The 25,867-nt window shown below is 36.7% G+C and overlaps 1 protein-coding gene across 1 annotated transcript in view; it reads left to right on the forward strand.

The window, feature by feature from the left end:
• The window catches only part of CPXM2 (carboxypeptidase X, M14 family member 2), a 57,020-nt gene extending 31,808 nt beyond the window's left edge, over window positions 1-25,212 (forward strand). Inside the window, exons 7-15 of the mRNA XM_072423864.1 lie at window positions 713-863; window positions 1,674-1,762; window positions 2,898-3,021; window positions 6,231-6,427; window positions 7,073-7,252; window positions 12,326-12,623; window positions 16,435-16,574; window positions 18,040-18,139; window positions 24,464-25,212. Coding sequence (XP_072279965.1) covers window positions 713-863; window positions 1,674-1,762; window positions 2,898-3,021; window positions 6,231-6,427; window positions 7,073-7,252; window positions 12,326-12,623; window positions 16,435-16,574; window positions 18,040-18,139; window positions 24,464-24,714 — 1,530 coding nt within the window. The 3' untranslated portion in view covers window positions 24,715-25,212. The remainder of the gene's footprint in view (window positions 1-712; window positions 864-1,673; window positions 1,763-2,897; window positions 3,022-6,230; window positions 6,428-7,072; window positions 7,253-12,325; window positions 12,624-16,434; window positions 16,575-18,039; window positions 18,140-24,463) is intronic.
• Window positions 25,213-25,867: the final 655 nt, after the last annotated feature.

A 25,867-nucleotide genomic window follows, 5' to 3' on the forward strand; every position in this document is an offset into this window, starting at 1 on the left:
CAATGCAGTCATATTCATTGAACACTGACAAATGGTTAATGATGAGGAGAAAATATGATGTTGCCAGGTTCCAGTGCCTAACCATGGTGGGTATTGATGCCCATAGGCTGCGCTAGACAATATTAAACGGTCAAACAATTTTGGAGTTATTGTTAGATGTTCATCTACTGTGAATGGGAGTCATTTCAATGTTTGCAGGCTTCTTTAATTTAAATTTTAGACCATTTTTATTTGTAGATCCAAGGAGCTGCATTCAATAACTGTACAGTACATGGAGGATGGGTAAGGTGCAGTAACACATTGCAATTATTGGGAGCAGGGTAGCGATAGATTTGGGGAAATAGCCATTAGCGGTCCATTTCTGACATCAACTTGACGGATATGGAATGTACTGAATGAAGCATTTAAGATTGTGAAAATAAAGGAAAAAGGAGAAAACAAATGCAGGCAATACAATGACAGATGGGATGAAAGATATCACATTTTTTGTTCTTGAGTTCAGATAAAATGTAACAACCTTCAGTTATAAGAATACAGTTTTGGTCCTTTCACAGATGATTTCTGATCGCTCTGGGTTGCTTATTGTAGCTGAGTTCTTCTGTCGGAATGTATTCTTTCCTTGGCTGCTGTTATAAATAGGACCCATTACCTCTGGCATGTCAATGTACATTTGGCTTTCTGTATCTCAGTGGAGTCCTTGTCATTTTTACAGCTATTTCCTGGCAACAGCGAGAAAGAGATTCCTGTTCTGAATGAGTTTCTAGAACCTTTAGTTGGTCGATACATTCGGATTAACCCTCGCTCTTGGTATGAAGACGGGAGCATATGTATGAGAGCTGAAGTACTGGGATGTCCTCTGCCAGGTTAGTAGATCATGGTTGGTTCAATAAAATGAATCCAATTTTCAGCTTACACCCCATAAAACTGATTTTCTAAACCCTTTGTATTATTATCCATTATACGAGAGGGGGGAGAGTTGTAAAAGTTTTTATTAAGTTTCAAAAGTTCTTTGTGGCTCATCCATAGTCCATTTAGCAGGCCGGAGGTGGTAAGGTGGCAAGAGAAGCCGTTGGCACACATTTTAGAGTGGCTTAAAATTATTCTTTTGGCAGTTGAACAGTTCTCATAAATGTGGGCTGAACTGGGTAGTTAGGTTTTGGTTTGATTGCTGCTTTCAGAGCCATTGCATGACCCAGGCAGGTGGCCTCATTTTGTTTTTTTTGCAGATAAGAAATACAGAATGGTCACCTACCTACCTGGTAATTGGACAGTGAAGGAAAAGCTGCACCTTGCTAAATTCTTTATTCTTCCATACTTTATGGTGTATCACAGTGTTAAACTACAGCACAGTATGATGTTCTTTGCATTAAAGCCATGGCTGGCCCACAGCACTGTTGGTTCTGATGTTAGTTCTGCAGAGACCCTGAGTAATACTAATTCATTACTGATCCTGCTGTGTTCAGCCATTGGGTCTATTTGAGGCTCACATGTCTGCTTTACTTGGTTCTTTTTTCTTTCAATTACAACCAGTAGAAAATATATTATATTTATATTGAGCACAAGTAGAGATGGTATTGTGGTTGTTCCAATAGAAACAGAACAAACAAATAAGGGAAGCTTATAGTAGTTCAAATCCATGAACTTGATGATAATTTTCTGTTTTCTCTACCTAGATCCTAATAATTATTATTATAGACGAAATGAGCTGACAACATCAGACAATCTGGACTTTCGACACCATAACTATAAGGAAATGAGACAGGTACGTCATCATGACATTATAATTATACTGTAAGGCCAAAAATGGATTACAAAAGAACTGTACCCCATTCTGAGATTCACTGCAATTGGTCTAAATAGTTTTAAGTTGGAAGCTGATTTGTTACACTAGGCAATGCACAGCATTTACTGTAATTTTGTACTGTTAATAGGATATTCTGATTTAAATATTAATAATACCAGGCTTTAGGTACTGGGGGTTGGGTTACACATGTGTTAACTAGGGATCTTGTATCATAGGAAGCTAAGGAAGGAAGAGGAACTGGACTATGAATGATAGAACGGTACCGCATGCAGTCAGCATTATACTTAAAAAACTTTCACTAGAAAATGGCTGTTAATTATTTTAATTAATAATTAATTTCAAACTGATATCTGAGGGTCAATACTGTCAGTAAAAGACACAAAGTGGAACAATGACTGAAAAACCTGCATAGTACAGTCTGTAAAAAGTATTAACAGTTTGTGTCTAAATCCGTCCACCGTATCCTAGTATGTCCTTCCAGTAAATCCATTTTTATTCCAAGCTATCCAACAGGCAATTCTAGGATTTGAACAAATGTAAATGAAAGAGCCCCATATTATGCAGAACTAAGTAGGAAAAAAGACTCAAAAACCCTAAAGCTTGGTATGTAGTATATCAAAAGCCGTGGATCCAAGCATCACATCGAACTGTACTGGATGGTGAAAGATGCATAGGATGCTAAATTGTCTAGGACATAGCCAGATGGGGGCATAAAACACTAAAGGTGGCTCCGTGTATGCATTTCGGGGATTTGCCCCTGCATCAGAGTGGAGAGCATTGTGCAATCAGTGGCTTTAAATATTGGTAATTCCTAGGAAGTAAACTTGGATCTTCCACCAGGAAAAGCAAGTCAGAACAAGGCACAGGAAACATACAGCCAAAATGAGGTGCCAAGACCTAATTATAGGCTGAAGAACTGCCGGGTTGCATTTGCTGGGATTAATAGGTTTCAGACTTATTTCTGTAGAAAGCATGATCAGTTTTGATCAGTTACAGGCTTTGGTCAAAATATTGCACACAGAATGCATTTTTCACTTATTTTTTTATTTTCTAATTGAACAAATAATTCATTTATTTTCTCTTGTTTTTTCAGCTGATGAAGGTGGTGAATGAAATGTGTCCTAACATTACCCGTGTCTATAATATTGGACGTAGTTACGACGGTCTAAAACTTTATGCCATGGAAATGTCTGACAACCCCGGGGAGCACGAAGTCGGTTAGGAGTCTAAACACACTCTATGTATGTCCTGCGACTTCCCGCCTGTCTCTTCTATATCTTCCTTGTTTTCTGTGCATTGGATTGGCTGGTTCTGTATTGTCCACCAAGGGAGGGCTGGCACCAAAGCTTTGCCAATACCTTGTTTTTAGGAACTTTATTATAGCCAGAATTAATCTACAGTTATTTTAATTTTTGGGTCATTGCTGGCAAGTTGAATCATATATTAGCTAATTATATATTTAGGGGACTCCAGTGTTGAGGTACTACCCCCCAGTGTTACCAATTTGGCCCAGCTCCAGTAATTATAAAGCCCAACCACAAGGCTGTTTAATGAATTTTCAATATTATTGAATACACAAATTATTAAGGAGTTTATACAAAGTTACATTTACATCCTTACAAGAGGGAGCACAGGGGAATGTAACCATTGTGTCATTAAAGGGACCCAGTGGGTGACTTAGCCATTTAAAGGATCTGGCTTTAAAGGTGTTGCTTCATTTATAAACTAGAAAAGGGAAACAGTATTGGCTGGAGCTTCACTTTACATTTCTATGTACAGTTCCCATTTTACAGTTAATTTCTTCTACAGGATAACTATCGGACAATATAGACCATACCTACGTGAAACATATACAAACTGGATAATGAGGCTTACTGTGTTCAGGAGAAAACATTAAAAAAAACATTCTTTGTCAACTAAGTTGAAGAAGTATGAAACATGTTGGTTAGCATTCCCTAGATTATGCTGCAAAGCTGCCATTTCTAAACCGGGTTCTGTGGAACCCTTTAGAAGTTGCCAGAGGGTCCTTGAGCTGTGGCTGATTGCCCTTCCATAAAATGGTTCCATAGGCAACACAACTTGGCAGCTGCATGAAACCAAGGACCAAAGGTGTCATGCTGACCACTAATGTTTAGGAGGCTTGCGTCTACCTGGCAATCAATGTAAATAGCATTTTTCCCACTGACTGATTGTTGCAAGGGTTCCTCGACACCTGAAAATTATTTTAAGGGTTTCTCAGGGGTAAAAAGAGAAAACTGCTGTATAGAATATTCTTAGGGGGAGTAGCCAGCCCTTTCTGTGTCTGTGATTTCATGTCCATTGTCTAAGCTCTTACTGTCTCTATACCTTGCTGCCTGTGTGTGTAAACTCATGTCTATGTTATAGAACACCGCTTTCTGGGGACAAACAGGGAATCGTCCAATGGAATCTAGATAATGTGGACGCTTTTCTGTTGTAAATTTGCTGATTGATGAATGCCAGGAGATGGTGAACCATCCAGATTTTACCAACAATGAATCTGTAACAAATATCTAATCAGATATGTGGTATTTGACCAAAGGGAGAGTCTATTTTCACATAAAAAAATACCGTTGCCAAGCCTGAAAATATGAATGTTATTAAGAAAGAGAAGAAATTGATGGCTTTTTTGGCAATGTTGTAAAAGAGATAATGAGTTTATTTTCAGAAAAACATAAGTATTTACAATTCCTTAACTTAACATAGTTCTTGTATACTAGTTATTTTCCAATGAGCCCATGTTTACATATCACATAGGATCATAATAACCATTACAGGGCTTTGTCTCAATTCCCAAGTGTTTGACACAAAGGCTTCCTCAGGGGATTCAGAGTCCACAGAGTTATTCAAAGTAATATGAAACGAGATACACTAGGTCCTCAAGTGTTGAGGTATATGGTGGCTGCATAAGATTAGCGCTTCTGGGGTGGCCCCAATAGTGTATGTATTTGGTTGGTAAAGTGGTCATTCCTTTAGGTTTAGTATAGTGGTTTCTTCCCATATGGTAGGCTCCCTGCCATTTATATTGGGACCATTTCAAACGTCAATGTAGGAACATGTTGGTGAGTGGTTGTGGAAAAATATTCATAAGTTTGTAAATATACAGGTGCCAGTGATTTGAGACCTGTAGTGGTTGTTCAATAAAAGGGAAGTAATGAGACACTCCAGAGATTTTTTGAAGGTGAGAATTGGTATAGAACAATCTCTCATTGGTGGACAGTGGGAAACGACAGGATATCGTCAGCCAGCTTGCAAAGAGCCATATCTGTAAAGAAGTCAGTAAATACTTTCCCTGCTGCCCATGCCGTTTTCACTCTGATCCTGAAAAACCTTCTTTTGAAGTCCAACCAACATTTTTAACCAGTGTAAGGTCAACAGGGGACCCAGAAGATTGACAATACCAGAAGTGTGGGTTTAGCTTTGGACTTCAGCTGATGATTTTTCAGGACCACAGTGGTGGTTAGCCAAATGGGCAGTAGGAAAGCTGAGCATTTACTTCTTTTACAGGTAGAGACAAGTTTATAATAAATCCTATTCTGACAGAGTCACTTTAAGATGACAAAATTATAAAATAGTCCTTTAATTCTATACCAGCATCATAGTGAATTATAAAAAGAAGCCGCTTTTATAAAGTTTAGTTTCTAAAGTTTTGTCGGAGAAATTACATAACCTCTAGCTCAGGAAATGTATGCATAAATTTATGTGAAATAAATACTAAAAATATCCAGTTTTAATTAGGTTCCTGTAACACATACATTATTTGAAGGTGATTGTATCCTAAATAAATATTTGAATCAGGCTTTTCCATCAACCTGCACTTAAGTATACAATTTAAACAGTCCATCAACTCAGTATTTATGCTTTATATGTACATAGATGCTTGGTGGTAATACTGGAGAGCCAAGCTCTACATACTTTGCTATGAAGTCTAACGCCTTAAGTGCCAGTAAATGTATCATTGTCTCCTTGGCATTAATGAAAAATCCATTAAGGAGGGTAAGACTTTATATTAATGTATAATGCAAACTGTGAACTGAAGAGCAAAGATCACTCTACCAAGGTCCCAAAGTTTTTTTTATAATTAGCTGGAAATGATTGAATCCTTGGGCATTTATCAAAGTGTGTTTTCCTAGGTGCAATTTATTGAGCTCCATGCTTTATTAGGCTCAGGGTGAGCATTTATATATAATTCTTCATTAATACATTGCATAATTGATGTGCTTATCTGTTCTCTCTCAATGCAAGTCTATCAGTTTATTAGACCATATAAAAACATCTATGTGACTAATTCATCTTATATTAGCATTTTCATCAGGATTGCTGACAGTGTTATTATGATTTCTATATGACACACTGCTGTATGTAATCCTTCTTTTTTCTGGTGGTCTTTTTCTTTCCCTTTATGCAGGGGAGCCTGAGTTTCGCTACATGGCGGGAGCCCATGGAAATGAAGTCTTAGGAAGAGAACTTCTCCTTTTATTAATGCAGTTCCTATGTCAGGAGTACAAGGCAGGCAATAAACGCATTTTACGGCTCATCCACAACACCCGCCTTCATTTTCTTCCATCTGTCAATCCTGATGGATATGAAAAGGCTGCCCAACTGGTAAGCAAAATTAGCAATGTTAGACAGATGCATCATTACATATGTTATATATATATATATATATATATATATAAATATATATTTATAAATACACACCATATATATTCTTTGTGGGTAGTTCACATTTGCCTGTTTGTCACGTTTCTTACTTCCATACATACACAGCCCACATTATGTTGACTTTAATTTGGATTTATTGACTTATACTTTAGATACCAACCTACAGGTCAATGTGCCCGATATGGAATGCAAAAATATTTAGTTGTGGACCGCAGTGGTTTGAACAGTGGATTTTCTTGTGCCCATGTATTGAGACTGTGCTGGAAGATCAGCAAAATGAAAGAGTGAAAACAATCTCTAAGACCGAGGATTAGTTTGGTTTTTTTTCATCAGATTGTGGACAAATGTGTGCCTATATTTGTAAAGAAACCCAGGGGGCATTTAAAGAGATATAGCAAGTATCTCTGTAATGCAACTTTCAAAAATTAAACTTTCAAATCCTAAATGCTAGGCAAATGCCAAAATGGTGGTAAAGATGTTTGGGAGGTTTGGGAAATACTGTCCTCAATACATGTCTCTTTTATGTTGTATTTGTATTCATTCATGAACGTTGATACTTCATTTAATGGTTTGCAATGTTTACAGGGCTCAGAACTAGGTGGTTGGTCATTGGGCCGCTGGACGTCTGATGGGATTGACATATACAACAATTTTCCAGACTTGAACACGCTTTTGTGGGAATCGGAGGATCGTCCCAGAACTCTCCGCAGAGTCACCAATAACCACATTCCGATCCCTGACTGGTATCAGTACCAAAACGCCACGGTGAGGAGGAAAATAAGTGATATTGGCCCTTTGGGAATAAAATATTGTAGTTCTGTTGTTCTAATATTCCTTCATTGGTCCTCTAACATTGGGGAATGCATTTTTTGTTGAGTTAGATCTTACACTTGTTTTTACTAATTTTTGGGTGGTGAATCCAGAAATGGCCCCAGTTTTTTGCTATCACATACAGTTTTTACGATACAAGGTAGCCTCAATTTTTGTCAAAAAACATACAAATTTTACATACAATGAAAAAATAATGAAGCAATAACTTGAATGTACTGTTTTTTCAAATTTTTTTTGTTCATAGAAAGGATTTAATGTTACTCTATGACATTTTTTTACAGTAAAACATTTGAAAATTGGTCGGATAAGCAGTTAAGGTAAAAATTTACAAATATAGCTTTTCCTGGAGTGTTCAGTATTAGGACTATCCTGCCGGATGCTCCAACAATAGTCAGCCGTCATATGTACATCCCATATACCCCGATACTGTCCTTCCATGACCTTCAGATCTTTGTGGAATCGTTCACCTTGCTCTTCACTGACTGCACCAAGGTTTTCCGGGAAGTTAGAAAGATGGCTATACAGAAAATGCAACTTGATGCTCATATTGCAACCAAGCATTTTGTAGCTCTCCAAAAGTTTCTGGACAATTTCTGTGTAATTATTTGCTTGTGTGTTTCCAAGAAAGTCCTTGACAATGACTTTGAATGATAACCAAGCATTCTCTTCGACTTCTGACATTGTCCTGATGAAATGTTCATCTTTCATGAGCTGCCAAATCTGTGGATCATCAAACACACCGGCCTTTTTTTTTCAAATGAGAAGTTAGGAAATGCCAAAATGAGCTAAACAGTCTCATTCAGTTGGAAAAACTTTAACGAACTGCTTCATCAGACCCAGTTTCATGAGGTAGGAATATAATATTCTTTCTATCAACAAGTGGCTCATGTAGAATGTTTGGATCACCTGGTTTTAGGGCAGATCTTGGAGGCCAATTCCTTTCCACCCAATGCCTCTCACGAGCTCTGCTGTCCCACATGCACAGATAACAGGGATACTTGGTATATCCACGTTGCTGACCAAGAAGGAAGCATACCATTTTAAGGTCAACACAGATGACCCAATTGTGTTGGTGATATTGCAACAACTCAATGACTCTCTTTATGTCTGCATATTCTTCACAAAGAGAAACTGAATGGCCAATTGGGACTGACCCAAATATATTGCCATTGTGAAGGAGGACACACGTTAAGCTCCGCTTTGGCTATCGATGAATAGTCGCCATTCGGTTAAGTTATAGATTGTAATTCCCAATTCCTCCAGGTATGGTATACACAAAGCCACTGTCAGTTTTTTAAGAACTGCAGAAATGGAATTTCTCTGGTTCGAAGTAAGGTTTTCTCACGCAGTCTTGATGCTAGGAGTTCTGAAGCCTTCTTTGAAAGTTCCAAATCACGTGCCAAATCACTCAACTCATGCTGATCAAATCCCTTGCGAACAGATTTCTTTTTAATTTCAAACTCTTCATCATTGTTGTCACCTAGTTTATTACCATAAATATGTTCTGCAAGAAAGGGGGGTGTAACGAAAACCGGCACTGGGATTTCATCTGAATGAGCCACTGAGCGTATAGCCGTTGGTGGACTAGGACTCTCTATGTTACATTTATTTTTCTTGGTATATACTGAAGTTTTCACTATACAAAAGTAACAGTCACTGAAATGATCTCCTGGCTCTCACCAAACCATAGGTATACCAAATGAAATCTTATCTTGTGTTCCTTTGATCACCAAGTTTAACTTTGAAACATTCCAAATAGGCTTGCTGTACAAATGTGCTGATGTTCGCCCTTTGACTGGAAATGGTGAAACTGCCACAGATATAACAAAATGAATCAGGGTTGTTTAGGCACTTACGACGAGAAACAGCAAAGCCAGACAAGATCTGAAAAAAAGGAAATACGTGTGTAAGTAGAAAAACAAATTTAGCCTATTCAATTCATAGAGCAGTGCACAACCTCTGACCACACTGTCTTGCGTGTAAATGAATGGCCTATACAAATCCACGCTACAGTAATTGCATTAATATAAGAAGTAGAGAAGAATTTTGACATGTTAGAAGTCAAGTTTTGGCAGTGCTATGGCCTTGTGGCCCTTTTTTTTGACCCCCTCATTAGTAATTCTATGGTTCGCTTCCATTTTACATCTATAGTACCATTATGCTTCCTTTTGTACTTCTGTAGCTCTGAATCTCTTTCGTATGTCTTGGGTGTTCAGTTGTTTATCATTCTGTTACTCCGGCATTGAACTCCGGCAATGTTTCTGTGGCTATTTCATGACACCCCTATGGGTCTGTGACTCTTGTGGTATTCCTCTGTGGTTCTGTGTCCCTTCTTTTGTACCTATATGGCTTTATTACTCTCATTTTGTACATTTTCTGGTTCTGTGATTCTTTCATTGCACCTTCATTTTTTAGTGGCTCACTTACGGCACCAGTATAGGTCTGTGGCTCTCATGTTGTCCTCTTGTAGTTCTGTGACGTTTCTGTTGTACCTACAGTATATGACTTTATGACTCTTATGGTGAACTTTTTGTTGTCCTCTGACTTTTCTCTTGTACATTTCTGGTTCTGTGTTTCTTCTTTTGTACCTGTTTGGCTTCATAACTCTCGTTTTGCACATTTGCTGGTTCTATGATTCTTTTATTGCACTTTAATTTTGCTGTAGCTAATTCATGGCACCAGTATAGGCCTGTGGTTCTCATGTTGTATCTATATGACTCCATGACACTTATGATAAACTTTTTGTTGACCTCTTACTTTTCTCTTGTACATTTCTGGTTCTGTGACTCTGCTTTTGTACCTATACATCTTTGTGAGTCTTATTTGGGGGTTTTGTAACATTTTTTTATAACCCCATTCTGTGGCTAATTTATGGCACCACTATGGGTCTGTGACTTTCTTTTGGACCCCTATGGGTATGTGGTTGTGTGACTCTTCTTTTTATACTTCTTTAGTTCTGAGACTGTTTTCTATTTATTATCTGCAACTAATAATTACAATATTTGTCTATTTCCCATTCTGTTATAAATACCAATAAACTAATTTATTTCATTAAGGTTGAAATTACCTACATGTAATTATTTTTTCCATAATGATTCCCCAAAAAAGCAAACAACTATACAATGTGAGGACATTTAGATGTATCAGGGGCCACATTTAGGAAAATAGCTGTTCTTGTCATTATGCAAAGTGAAAATCTTTTCTTTGGCAGCATTTTCTATCTTTGTGCAAGCTTTAGAAAAGATTGTCACCCTCCCCATTCTGGCACTCAGCTACTTCTGGCTACCATGGACACCGAGGAAACAATATGGGAACAGTCACTGTGAGTGCCCAGGGCTTAGTAATGGTAGGCATTCAAGTGCAGCCTCCGGAGTGGAACGAGGTGCCTTAAATCTCATGCATTGCCCACTATTTGCCAAACAAAAAGAAATAAATATTCTTGTTGTTTAATAAACTTAATTATTTCTCTGTATAATTATTTTTCTTTTTTGAGTGCTTCAACGTGGGATGAAGTCTCTGCCAGATTGTTGATCTATAATTATAAGTAATGAAATCCTATATAGTTTGCATGGTAATTGAGGATGCAAAGCTTTTTTTCAGCTTGAGGCTTTTCAGGGTTATCTTCTTGCAACCAGCTATAATATGAAAAAAAGTGTTTTATTTTATGCAAAAAATAAATGTCATGGATAAAATTTGTATGGGTTGACAGGAAAAAGTAAAAGTGTCACAGACACAACAACGGAAAAAAAATCTGGTGGGGGATTGGATAAGCCACCATTACTGCACGTAGTCCATTGGATGCCAGTTGAATACCACCAGTCTTTTGATGATGTGCCTGCCTAGTTTTTCAGGGTTTTCTCCTTTATATCTGCTAATGCAGCAAATAACACACGTCACATCATATGTATATATACATCTTGATATAGTAGCATTTATCACTGATGTCATACTGCTTTATTTTATTATTTTTGGTATTCTCCTGCTTTTATTATCATTGGGGCTAAAGAAGGGAGATTTGTGGAGGAAACAATGAGCACTGAGTTTTAACTGTAAATAATTAAGAATGTACCTAATATAAATATATATTTGCCTTACCTTTCACCTTTCTGATGCATTCTATTGGTGATCCATTATCTATCTATATCTTCATGTTCTCATCCTTGATCCCCCAGTGGTGTCAGGCCCGTACAGCCCAAGAAGCAACCCTATAACTACACATAAGTCACAAACCTACAAAATCAAGAATATAAACTGTTTGAGAATCAGTACCACTCTTAACCTAATTTGTTAAAAAATTAACTAGCAGGCCTATACAAGAAGCCAATGCAAAATGAAATTTGTCATCAGTAAAGAGAAATACGCCAAACTAACCAATCAGGTTTAATATTTTTATGATTTGTTGTACTGTAGGTTTTGTCCCAATGTCTATGAACTTTAGGTAAACAAGTAGAGGGTAAAGGAGCTTTAATTACTTTGTCTTTATTTGGAGCTAGAGAAAGCACTTTTTTTCTGTTGCAATTAAACTGGAATATAGAAGATTATAGGGATTTGCCATATAAAGGTTACAGTATATTTAGGTTTGACATTTTAAAAATGTAATGTAAATGTAATGTAATGTAAAATGTAATTTCCCCATTTTCTTTCATTTCCTTGGATTTATAGACAGGCAATGTTGTTTACTTTTGCATTTTTGGTTAGGACCAGGTTGACCAACTCTACTGAAAACCTTTCAATGCCATTAATGGAGTTGCTATGTTGACTTCCTTGTATAGTTTTGCCATCTAACTATATTCAGATATGAAACACAGTATTAATGTCTTTTTCCCACAAGGTTTCATACACTTTCCCAGTTGCATTCCATTGTTCAATGTGTAAATCCTTGGTTAAAGTGTGAACCTTGTGTAAAAACATCTAGAAATAGACTTCTTTTTATTTTATTTCTTGCTTTGTTCGTTGGCTCAGCTACTTACTCATAAATTCATTTTTTCCTTATTTTTGTGTCTCTAGGTTGCTGTAGAGACTCGCGCTCTCATCACGTGGATGGAAAAGATCCCCTTTGTACTGGGGGGAAATCTTCAGGGTGGGGAGCTGGTGGTGTCATATCCCTTTGACATGGTGCGTTCACCATGGAAGACTCAGGAATATACGGGAACACCTGATGATCATGTATTCCGATGGCTGGCCTATTCATACTCCTCTACTCATCGACATATGACTGACTCCAGCCGAAGACCCTGCCATTCTGAAGACTTTAACAAAGAGGAGGGAACCGTTAATGGGGCCTCATGGCACACAGTGGCTGGAAGTAAGTTCACTTCCTCCACATACTTGTCCTCCTGGGGAAATGATGGTTAATTTCCTTTACAAATTACTTTAACTGGAACTCATGTTAATATAAAAATGGATTCAGTTGATGACTACTCTCCACGGAATATTCACAAATGTCTGACATGTATTTTAATGTGAATTGTATGCAGGAAGAATTTTTAAATTTTGTTAAAAGCCACATTCGTGGCCAACATGCTTTAATACCTTTCTTGCTGCATGAAAGCTGCTTAGGTTTCCCCCAGGGCCATTCTACTAGTGTATGAACTGTTCCTCAATATACAAAATCAAACATCAAAAGCACTAAAATCAATTACTCCAATGTGATCAATATAAATCATAACCCAATTACCCCCACATAAACATAATAATCCTTCGTTTAAATGTCGAGCCACTATATAAACTTAACAACATATAGAATGATAATATTCACATACAAACTAGTGAGTCAACAAGTGAATAAATTATTTATTAGTGGGTCTCATAAATTAATTTAAATCCAGGTTTTCTTATATACCGATAGTTTTTATAGATGAATGGCAATATTTTATCTTCAGAATAAATCTGATTATTTATAAAATGGCTCCTAGTTTATTGGAAAACAAAGAAGAGACTAAAGAAACTCATAGTTTATTAAATGTATTTAAAATATGAGATATATCAAATTTGAAACTTGTAAGTTCCATGTGCACATAAATACTAAAATGTGCAAAATACAACTATACAGATTGCCCTTATTGCACCGGATGCATTTTATCTATTAGATCTTCTCTAAAGTCCAGCAACAGTTTTCTTACATAGCAGCAATAAATCTGATAGATATTCCAACCCTTTCTCACTCGATTAATAAAGGGTATGGTAGTACCTATTTAATGTACAACGCTGCGTAATATGTTGGCGCTATATAAATCCTGTTTATTAATAATAATATTAATAATAATAATAGTACCTTCTTGAAATCCCGTGCCCTTGCTACCTGTCCTGGTAACACATAGATAAGAGATAAGGACTGACACAGCAATAGAAAAACAAGATGGTGGTTTTGACCCTTTACTACTCTATCAAAACTGAAAGATTTATCTGTAATCCTAAAAACGAATCCATTTTACATATAAATCACAACATCGTGAAGTGATATTGGCTCATTACATTATTCTCCCTCCCGGTACTGGTCTTCCTAAGGGCCCTTCCAGCAATGGGTGGTCATACAGATGAAAATATAGGCAATTAAATTATTCCACACACTACAATGCTCAACAAGCAAGAGAAATATAATAAAACAAAGAATCTTTGTATTTTATGGGGCCACCTGCTGAGCCGGCATAAATTAGCAGCATTCTCAAATCCAGGCAAATAACAGACTCAATGGAATTTCAGTCTATAACCATCTTATTTACATTTAATAGTACAGTAAATGGCGGTTATTAAAAACAGCTGTGTGAAAAATCAACAAAGGCATAATAAACATGCCAACAATCCAACTGGGTTTAATTATACATCCTCTGCATTACAGATATCTAAACACTCTTCTGTACGTAGTCTATAGTCCATGTAGCTGACAAGAGACAAAGAGGAATTGGATTTATCAAGCAAGTTATGAACAGAATCAAATGTATACTGAATATTCATTAGCTTTCCTCTTATTTACTGAATGATTTGTGAAATAATTTTGTCTATTTGTGACCCTCGCACCTGCAATCCTAAAATGCCAATGGAAGTCACACCTTTGTATGCCATTATTGCCTTATTACAGCTGATGCCTAGAAATGCCAAAATATTCCATCCTCTGCTGTAAAAATGCTTTGTGTTCATTTGTGTGTTAGACCATGTCTACTTAGGGCATATTGGATTAAACAGTTATTTATAGCTTCTACACAACTGGTCTATGAACATTAGGGTTGTTGGTACAATATCTATATACATGTATATCTATTCATATGGGGTTAAATGCCTGATATGAGTTTTGCAAACCTTCATGCCAGATTTGCCTGTGGATTTGGAAAACAGAACACCTATAATAGGTTTGGGGACACATTTTTTGAGGGCACCATTTATAAAAAAGTTGGAGTTTAGTAAGTTTGCCTGATATTCTATCTCATTGCTCTGGTCTTTCATTACTTTGCTTTGAGACAGAATTAAGATCTTTCCATCAAGGAGTTATATTCTGGTTCTTAAGTATGTTTGGTTAAGGTCAAAATGCAGTCAAATTATGGAATTTTAAAACCCCCTAATATAGAGTTCCTGATTATGCCATCCATGGTCCTTCCATGGTGAACACACCATGTCAACATGTCAAGTCCACTTGTAGTACTGAAAATGAAAGCGTGATATATTTCCTTATTTACTTGCTGATTGTAGTTATGACCCCTGGGGGGTCCAAAAAAATTTTTTTCTTGCAACCTGTTTGTAGATAAGGATTGGCTCAGGTGTTCTGAGTTTATACTCTTCTGAATAGGATATAAACTTTCCTTTATTGGCCATTGTCATCCTTCAGTTGGCTTGTGGGGAACTTTTCTCTAACATTTCTGCAGAATCAAAAATTACTTAAGAGCCATTGATATTTAAGACCCACCCTGCTGTACAAGCCATCACCTACTGACCCTTGCATGAAGTGCTTTGTGATCACAAGAAACTTAGCAACCCTTCATTTGTTCCTGAGGAAGCAGCCTAGTTCTGCGAAACACATCGAATGATCCCTCTATAGTAAATTTGTACCAAAATGAAACCTTTATAGGGGGTGACAATTTTTAGTATCCAAAGGGGTCTACACCCATGTATTGTTTTGTCACAATATGTTTTTATTATGATATATGTTAGGACAATTTTAACTAATTTAAATAAAAAAATGCTTGGTTTTATATATACATATACTGTTAGGATGGTAATGTCTTTGAAAGTCCCACTTTCCTAGAACAACTTAAGTTCTTTATTATTTGACAATTTTTTGGGGACGCGAATTAGTGAATTTCCATCCGTTTGCATCTATTAATATATCTTGTAGTCATGAGCACCGTAAAGCCATACCATCTTCAAAACTTCTTAGAAAAAGGCTGGAGGCTGCCATTTCTGACAAATACATGTTTCTTAGCTGTCCTGTTGACCTTTTTTTTACTACAATATCTGGTAATCATCATGTGCAAGGAGATTTGTTTGGAAAGGAAAGAGGCTGAACGGCACAGACTAACTGATAATAGGCTGCAGTGTTGCTCATTGGCACTATTAAAGACTTGAAAGCAAGGAATAATGATGATCATAAGAAAATTTAAATTAAGATAATTTTAGCATTGTATAAAATTGACAGGTCACTGAATAATTCATGTTACCTGGAGCTTGTTTCCATATATATCTAGTAGAAGTTAGTCACATTCTACTGAACTTTTAATGTTGAAGATGTTTTAGAGCTTCTGTAAGTCACTCACAGTTAAATTTAAATAACTACTTCTAGCTCCACCATGACCTTCAACCCTTACAGTTTTTTTTAGTCTTGTAAAAAAATTCTGCTGGTATATTCTTATTAACACAAGGTTGGTGCACACTATCCATGGGGTGAGCTGAAAATTCTGTAGGGAAATCTCAATAGTGTAGCTATAAAAAAAATGTTCACTGACTAGTTTCTACCCACAAATAAAATATTAGTTTTGTGTGGACTTTATATCATTTTAAAACGGCTAAAATGTACATATTTTTCTGTATATATATATATATATATATATAATATATACATATTTTCCATGGATGTTTCTTTTTATTCTTGTATGCATATTTATTTTGTTCTTTATTACCATCATTAGGTATCAATGACTTTAGCTACCTTCACACCAACTGCTTTGAGATTTCAATATATCTGGACTGTGACAAATACCCCCATGAGAGTGAACTGGCGGAACAGTGGGAAAATAACAGAGAGTCTCTGATTGTCTTCATGGAGCAGGTACATGTATAACCTCCTAAATACAGCTGTGATTATGGAATATGTATACGGAGGCTGGAATGTGGGGTACATTGCACTTTATGGTACCAGCCTGTGGTGTCATATATAAAATATAAATATAAAATGACCCATTGTAGCACAATTGATGTATTGCAATGAACCCTTAACCTCCCTATTAATATTATTATTAAACAGGATTTATATAGCGCCAACATGTTACGCATCGCTGTACATTAAATAGGGGTTGCAAATGACAGACTAATACAGACGGTGATACAGGAGGAGAGGACCCTGCCCCGAAGAGCTTACAATCCAGTAGGCTACCTGAACCCTTAATATTTAACCTGACCCATACTCTTACTCTTTTTTTTCAGTTTGGCTATTTCGGTGATTATATGAATTTCCTTCAAGACTTTTTATATCTTATTAAAATCCACAGGGAGATAATGCTGTAATGATTTCATTGTCACCCTGCAGAATAAAGATTGTCTTATAGCACAGTAGTGTGACTGGATAACAAGATCCACTGCTTTATAAATAGAACCTCTTAGTTTACTTATTTACAAAATGTTTAGCAGGTAAACCACTTTATGTTTTAGCTGCCTGTTTAGTTATTTTCTTTTAATATAACACAGTTTTAATAATCTTAATATTACTCTGAGAATTTCTAAAAAGTTACTCAAATCATCTAGAGTAGAGTAACTAGAGTTTTACATCTAAAATGTGAATTATTGTAAATGTATTAGTATAGTAAAAGCTGTGTGGTTTTATTCAAACTTTGCCATTCTTCTGATTCATGGTTATCTGGTTCATTTTTTGTGCACCCAGCCACTAGTAATGATGGTATGTAGCTCAGACGGGTGTAAAACAGTGTGGGACCTGCAGATCATTTAACTATAAGTGCATAGCAGACAAGCAGAAGACAGATTTTATGCAAAAATTAGTGTGACATCTTGAGCATTCACGTGCTTTACAATTATTGCATATTGTATTTAAGATTTTCACATATTGGTGCAATATTACAGAAATTATGTTTTAGCAAGGCTTGGAAGCAATACCCCTGTTCAACCCTGCACAGTCATAATAAATGAATTACTCTGAGACAGTTTATTTTTTTTTATTCTCATGGTGCTCCATATGGAAAATATTGGCAATACAACTTTGAGGAGGACCCCTTCCTGGCCCTGATGTGATAATGCTGGGGGCCTGAATAACCAGTCTCCAAAAAGCAGCTTTGTCACATCAAAGGATGTTGAGTCAAATTGACCCCAGTACTGGACTTGTAGGCAATACCCCTGTTCACTCTGCACAATTATACAACAATACAAAAGCAACTATTCTATAGTTACAGATTTATCTAGAAAATAAAGAATTACAAAATCATCATTTTTGTGCTTTGAACATAATTAGAATTATTTAGGTGACCATTGTTAATATCAATAATGTGTTGTTTTTCTGTCTTTAGGTTCACCGGGGCATTAAGGGAATTGTGAGAGATATGTATGGACGAGGAATTGGAAACGCTGTTATATCTGTAGAAGGAATCAATCATGACATACGTACAGGTCAGTGATCATGATAGCCATCCAACACAGATTATTTGTTTTGAATGGAATGGGATGGAGTCAATTTTCTGCTGGGTTGACCAAGATCTATGGAAGTGCAGTAGAGAGATCTTTGCTACGTTCTTTAGATATATCACATAAGCTGAACAGTTGCTTTACTCACCCTGAGATAATTACTCCATATATTACTGGGATAGACAAATAGAGGGCTCTTAATATAGAGAATAAAAATCTAAAAGAACATTGATAATACTGCTACTGGGTGTAACCAGGAATTTAAATATTATAACTTCTAACTCTCTGTAACTTGCTTGTTTTGTTTTTTCCTCCCATTTCAGCTCTACTTACCCTGAGTCTGAGTCTATTTAGCCTAAACATGGGGTAAGAGGGCATCTTGGTAACTTCACACAATGCACAATCAGGAGCTGGGAAATGGTATGTGAGGTTAGACATAAAGAAGGTAGCAACAGACAAATGCCAGGTGACCTATGGCGTTCATGCAATGTATGTGAAGGTGAATATTTGGGATATAATAAGTATTTCATTGCTAAGGCAGCAGAATTCTAATAACTTGAAACTGAATACTAATATTATTGAGTAAACCCAGCTTTAATTGGTTCTCTGTAAATTGGTCCAGCCTGTCAAGGACAAAGAAGGTGTTGTATGAAATTTACTGACCCGAGTTCCAGCAACAATTAATGACTTGGAGGAGCATCAAAACTACCAAATTAAAAATAACGTAAAACGTGTTCAGTGAAATTGTTGTCTAAGTGCACATTAGATGGTAAAGTGCTTTCATTACAAATATTTTACAGTCTGTGCTGAAAATTCTTTGCCCTGGAATTTTTGGTAAGGTAGTAGTCTCTCATGGCAGTCTTCTTCAATATGTCAGTCTTATTACTTTATATGAAGGCTGTGCATCAAATATATTTTCATCATTTCAAGCTACGTATAGAAATAATAATGTGACCCCCTATTGAAAAAGGTTAGAAAACTCTTGTTAGTTTATTTTGAAATATACAAGTTGCTATTTTGTAGTATTTGATCATGCACCTCTTAGCTTAGGTTGCCATAGTGCACCATTGGTTTTGCCACCATATGTTATGGAATGTTTAGCTAGACTTTTGGACTTCAGTTCACTCTAGTGACGCCATAAGACTGGGCACAGAAAGGTGAGAGCATTTGTGAGCCAATACCCATATTTGATGTTTGTGTAGCAGCCTCTGGGATCTCTGCCTCTTAGGTAATATCATATTATAGTGAGTACCATTAACAGTTATGAGTCACTTGGACAAAGCGTAGTGTTGACGCACATATGAGAGGTCAGATGGATGGCATCCCAGAAAAGTCAAAGCAAAGTGTCACGCTTTAATTTTACTTTGACTACTGACTTATCTACTCCCTTCTTCAACCTTTGTGCACAAAACAGTTTTTCAGCTACCACAAACTGTAGCTGAAACAAGGTTTATGTTTTCCATACCCATGGTACTCTGGTCATAGGATACTGGCAATATAACTTTGAGCTTACTGTCCTTCAGCCTCCATGCAACAGTGTTGGGTGGCTTCATGGTCGATGTCCACAAATCAGCTCTGTCACATTGAAGGACAAGGAGTGATATGCACCCTATACTCTAAAGAACTGGGCTTGTAGGTAATGTTTACACGGCAATAGTAAACTCATTATTATGCAGTTACAGATTTGTCTAGAAAATAAATACAAATTCATCTTAGACAACATATACATAGCCAAGGCTTCTTTTTCAGCCTCCTTGTGACAGTGTTGGGTGGCTCCATCAGCCCTGTATGGATTAGGCATCTGCTATGTTCTAGGAGCTCCATGGACCCTCTATGGATTAGGCATATGCTATATTCCTAGGATCTCAATTTGCCCTTCATGGGCTAAGCATCTGCTATGATTTAAGGAGCTCCATGATCCCTACATGGGTTAAGAATTGTCTATGTTCTAGGAGCTCCATGGACCCTCTATGGATTAGGCATATGCTATATTCCTAGGAGCTTAATTGGCCATTCATTGGTTAGCTATATGCTATGTTTCTAGGAGCTCCATTGGCCCAACATAGGTTAGGAGTCTGCTATGTTCTAGGAGCTCCATGGGCTTAACATAGGTTAGGAATCTGCTATGTTCTAAGTAACTCCATGGGCCCTACATAGATTAGGCATCTGCTATATTCCTAGGTAACCTTGCTGACTACATCTCCCATATACTAGCAGTATATCAATATTCAAAGTCCTAGAATTGCCTGTACAATGGAAGGTTTCAAACCTGCAATTTAAATGGTCACATATCTTCATTTAAAGAAAACACAGAACGCCAGCACTGATGTTCTTCTATAAATGATATTTGGTTGGCTTTCTCTGAATAATATGGTAAAGAATTGAAGCCAGATGGTCAGCATGAGAACCAGACAACTAGCTGATTAGAAGGAAGCCAGCAATGGCAGCCATTACATTTATTTCATGGCAAGGTTACTTTAAGAGGTCCATTAAATTGGTTCTTTCACAAGGACCTCTTGGATTTTGAGAAATAAGATTCTGTTGGGGTATTTTTTAAATGTTTTGTCCCTGTTGTGTACATCATTTAATAAATGTTACCCCTTCATATTTGCTAGGGCACAAAAATAAATCCGTCGTATTAATACATTGGCACGTGAAAGCATTTTATACTGCTTATAACTCATTCAGCCATCACAGCTCTGGGCCATGGAGTTACGCATTCTTTGGAAATATCTTCCATCTTAATTACTTTGCCTGATGGAAAGCTGCTTTTTCTCCTGTCCTTGTCTGTACCCCATCTTTGGCACAATTAAAGGTGTGTGCAGTAATTTGCTGAGGAAGCCATTTCTTACCCATAATCCTCTGCAGTGTGAAAAGAGACCTTTTTACAGCACATATACATTATCTTCTTTCCTATAAATGAGATCTATTCTGGCCTCTAATATTGGTCAAATGACTTGATTTTTAGGTGACGCAATAAAGGCAAATAGAAAAAAATGATAGTTGTAGACAGTACAAGCATTGTGTGTTTTTCTAGGTTTCTCATTATTATATGACTTCATTTTTTTATTTATGTAACCTTCTATTCAGTATGGTGCACCTCATATACTAAGCTCTTTGGACTGGAAGCCATAACCCTCAGAAAATACTTGGCCGACATTTCTTAAAGCAGTAACAGATGTGCAGTAATAAAGGAACTTTTCCAGGACACCATAAAATTCCCTTATTTGATAGAGGCCCCTTTAGGTAATAATACAGAGTGGTCATCACTTACTACAAACCCATTTAAATAACAACGGGGTACTGTTCTTCTGTAGATATTCTGGAAGTTGACTATTTAGATGCTGTGGTTTTTATAGAGACTTTTTGCATCCATGTAATGTATCTGCGCTCAGATTCTACCAGCAGTTAGTCTTAGATGTGAAATCAACAACTTCTACTACTGGTTATGCCTAAATAACTCCACCAGCAAAAAATTACACTCAATGGTGCCCCCAACACAATCCCCGTTACTTCTGGTGATGTATTTCTCTTTCTTAGAAAGTCTCATAGTTTTTACTTTCCATTCTTTCATTGGTCAATCACTGGCCATTCACACAATTTAAACCGTTGTTGTTAAAAAAAAAAAAAATATATATATATATATCCTTCTTTACTCTGGACAGACATCCATCTAAATAAGGTTTCTCAACCTTTTTACCCCTAAGGAACCCTTGAAATAATATTCTAGGTCCTGGGGAACCCTACTAAAACCAATTTCTAGGTCAATGGGAAAAATAACTCCTAAATTTCCCCAACATTGGTGGCTAGAATAACACCTAAAAACATCATTGGAGTCACACAGTGTAGTGTTAGATCCACGACTTTGCAGTCATTATGAAACTGGAGCCAATCAGCCACAGTTTGATGAACTCTTAGCAACATCTTGAGGAACTATAGGCTCCCATGTAACCCTGGTTGGGAATGGCTGATTTAAATCTTTTGTTAAAATAATTTTTCCATGCATTTCTGCCTTTAAGAGTGGCTACACTGCCTTGCAAAGAAAAGGCCCCAGCATGGCCACCTTGATGTGAACACTCTTGCCTGGGAATAATGTGATAATGCTCCATGTACCGATGCATGCTGCATCAAAAAGACTTTCAGCACAAACTCTACAAGGTTTGTTTAGATATAGTTTATCACTGAACTCATATTATGTATTCATCAAGAGAAAACCATGACATGTCTTTTACATGGAAGTCAGAAACTGGAAAAGGATGTAAGGTAGGATGGTCAGAAGGTTGATCAATTAGAGCTTTTTGGCTTTGTACAGTGCTGTCAGTCTAAATCTGTCTCCATGCTTGTGTGCCATTGCATGGCTGTCATTCTGATGTTATCTTAAACACTTATCTTACTTAAAACACTATAGGTTAGTGACATTAAAGAATGAAGATAGGGAATTCTGATTACTGTCTAATATGTTTTTACTGCATGCTATATGCTAGTACTTGGATCAGTCATATGTCAAGGGTATATTACCAGAATGGCTAACCAGAATTACAACTGTTCACAGATAGGAATTTCATATTTTTTTCAATTAGAATATAACTAAGACATATGGGAACATTACAATCACATACAGCAGGTAAATGGCAGCTGACTGGATCTTTTCCAGTATTTGTTTTAGCTTCCTTGATCAGCTTTAGAAGGAGCGTAGATGAGAATCATTACTACAAACTCTGCCTGTCATTCCACGCATTCCACAGCTTCCTATTTACAAAACTTTAGATCCTTTTTTTTGCTGTAGAAGCTGTAGGGAACTTTTAAAAAGAACCTTTATTTTCTGAATAGCAGGACTAACATTGTTGAAATATTTTAGGTTAAAAAATGACTTCCATTTCACCAGCACATTAATGGGCCCAGAAATCTCCCAGAAAATAGCGCAAGGCGGCGCGTTTCAGAACATTTCATTAACAAGCTGTACGTCCTCTCAAGTGTAAAGGAAGAAAAGACTGTGTCCCATTAATCTTCCCCTCCTATCCTTTTATCCTAAAACAACCAGACTCTTAGTAAGAGCAGGATTAAGTATATATTTCCCTATGTAATTAACAGTTCAGTAATTAGAAACTTACAGTAATACTGGGAATAATTCCAGCTGCCACATGCTGGGAGCATCCGCAACCAGGATTAGTCTAAACCTCCCACGCTCTCTCCTTTTTTTTTTTGCAATAAAAGTAGCTCAGCTATCTCTTATTTATTTCCAGACCCAGTCTGAAGGAAAAATGATTTGTTTTTGTTCCCTAGCTTTTTAATGTTTGTGGCAGATCTGTCTGGGTGATCACTTTTGGTCTTCCTTCTTGATTGACAGTCAATATTTGTGTATGCTTTAATGCTGAACATCAGCAACTTATTACCTGCCATGGTAGTGGTGCAGAATACATTTAATGGATATCGTCATTTTTAGATGTTTTTCATGTGCTGAGAAATAACTACTTTTGTGCCGAATGACAACCTTATTATTGCAGGTGGTACAGCTGAATTCCTCCTGCACAGTGCAAGTGAACAAAACATTTTCTGCCCCCAATTTTCTACTGTCTCCATTACATGATCAGCATGGTAGTGATCTGGCAGTACGGGCACATAATGTGCCCATAGAGGAACACATAATGGTAATTATTTTATTCTTTAAAGAAGAGAAAAAAAGGTTTCATATATAATTTTATTACACAGCAACGCACTAGAGGTGGTAAAAAATTGTTCAAAATTTCCAAATTTGCATTTCCAACTTATCCCAGCTGTGACAACTCTCGTATGACAAGGGCTATCAGTGGTCACCCCATATGGTCTTATCAAAGTGACAAAGCCATTATCAATATATGCTGCCGCCTTTGTAATAGCAGTAAGGTGCCACAATCAAGCTATTTGAAAGTTCACCACCTTCAGTTGTTGATGGCAAGCTGATGACTTTTTCACCAAATGCCTTTAAATTTTGATGCTGGAATTTTGTATAGGGCTTCTGGGGAGGTTCCTCTCCTTCTCTTGTGTCACTGTCTGTATGTGTCTGTCATTTGCAACCCCTATTTAATGTACAGCACTGCATAATATGTTGGTGCTTTATTATTATTATTATTATTATTAATAAATAATAATTATTATTATTATAATAATAATAGGTGGTAACTGTTGTATAACAATGAATATTTATGGGTATGGTCTTCCTATCTTGAGAATTGTATTATTTATTTGCTAATATTGTTATTTAATAAAAAAAACATGTATGTTGGTTATTTATAGATTGTGAAATGTTTTGCCTTTTGTTTTTGTCTCCAGCTAGTGATGGAGATTACTGGAGATTACTGAATCCAGGAGAGTACGCTGTAACGGCTCGAGCTGAAGGCTTCACACCATCAACCAAGAACTGTGCTGTGGGATATGAGATGGGAGCCACGCGTTGTGATTTTGTCTTGACAAAGTCAAACCTAGCACGTATTAAGGAAATCATGGAAAGAATGGGAAAGCAGCCAATGAGCATGTCCCTGCGGCGTAGAAGAGTTCGTTTTAGACCAGGACGCCATATCTAAATTACACCAAGCATGGAGCTACAGTCTCCTGAACTCAATGGTTGAATGGAACACACAGAAAGTGGAGGGTTCTGACCAAATACCGACTCACTTGTGCTTCTAAGAACTTTGCATACATTTTTTGACTTTTGCTAGCTTATAACTTACAAATATGGATCTTTCAACCAAATTATATCTGTGAAAGCCATTTTCTGTAATAGGATAGAAACCATATCTTAAGCTAGCCATTTCATAGACTCTCACATTTAGTATGGAGATGAAAATATGCCTGCACTTAGAACTTTTGAAAATAAGCATTTAGCATTTAACCATACATGAGATCAGAAATCATGGTTTTGAATTAAATGGCACCAATTAAAAAGTAACAATGAAATCTACAGAAATCTGCAGAAAACAAAAAAAGAAGTTACAGAAATGAAAGTAGAAATACAAGAAACAAAAATGAAACATTCAACATTTTTAATTCAAATGGAAAAGATAACTATTACTTGATCTGGACTGGCACTGTTTTATTTTTTCTTTTCTGTCTCCTAATCATTTCTGCCCTCTGGCAGCTATTCATTAATATGCCATTTAATCTGTTTTGTTTTCATGCTATAATGCGGCACAGTAGAATTCTGCTGCTGTAGAGACCACCCATCATTTTTTATGGTAAAAGACTGAACTGATTTCTTCTGCACTGTACTAAAATAAATGCTGGCAAATAAGTTATCCTAATAATAAATAAGCAAAAAAATAGGTTGAGTAACGTGTTAGGACAACATAAAGTTTTATCTCGCCTAGATGGCAACTTCCTCTATAGGTCAAACATTAACGTACAGAAGAAATGGGTTCTGGTCTATTGTTATCATTATTCCTAATCTGGCCATACTTACATAAAGAGAGAGCTGAACACTTTGTAACATACCTTATTCTAAATGGACTCTTAGATCACTAGCTATTGACTAGACACTGTCTTCATCATCTCTAAAATGAGAGATGTTACAAGATGAGCTCCATCAGATATCACTTGCACTAGACATTAGCAGTAACTCAAATTCAATTGTTCAAAGATCCTCTTGACCTATCCTATGAGAATAGTGGGGCAGATGCTATGTAGCATAGGAGGGAATGGGAACAGAAAAGATCAGTGTGGACATTAAGGATAGGTAAG

This window comes from Pyxicephalus adspersus, chromosome 10, assembly GCF_032062135.1.
Source record: "Pyxicephalus adspersus chromosome 10, UCB_Pads_2.0, whole genome shotgun sequence".
Taxonomy (NCBI): domain Eukaryota; kingdom Metazoa; phylum Chordata; class Amphibia; order Anura; family Pyxicephalidae; genus Pyxicephalus; species Pyxicephalus adspersus.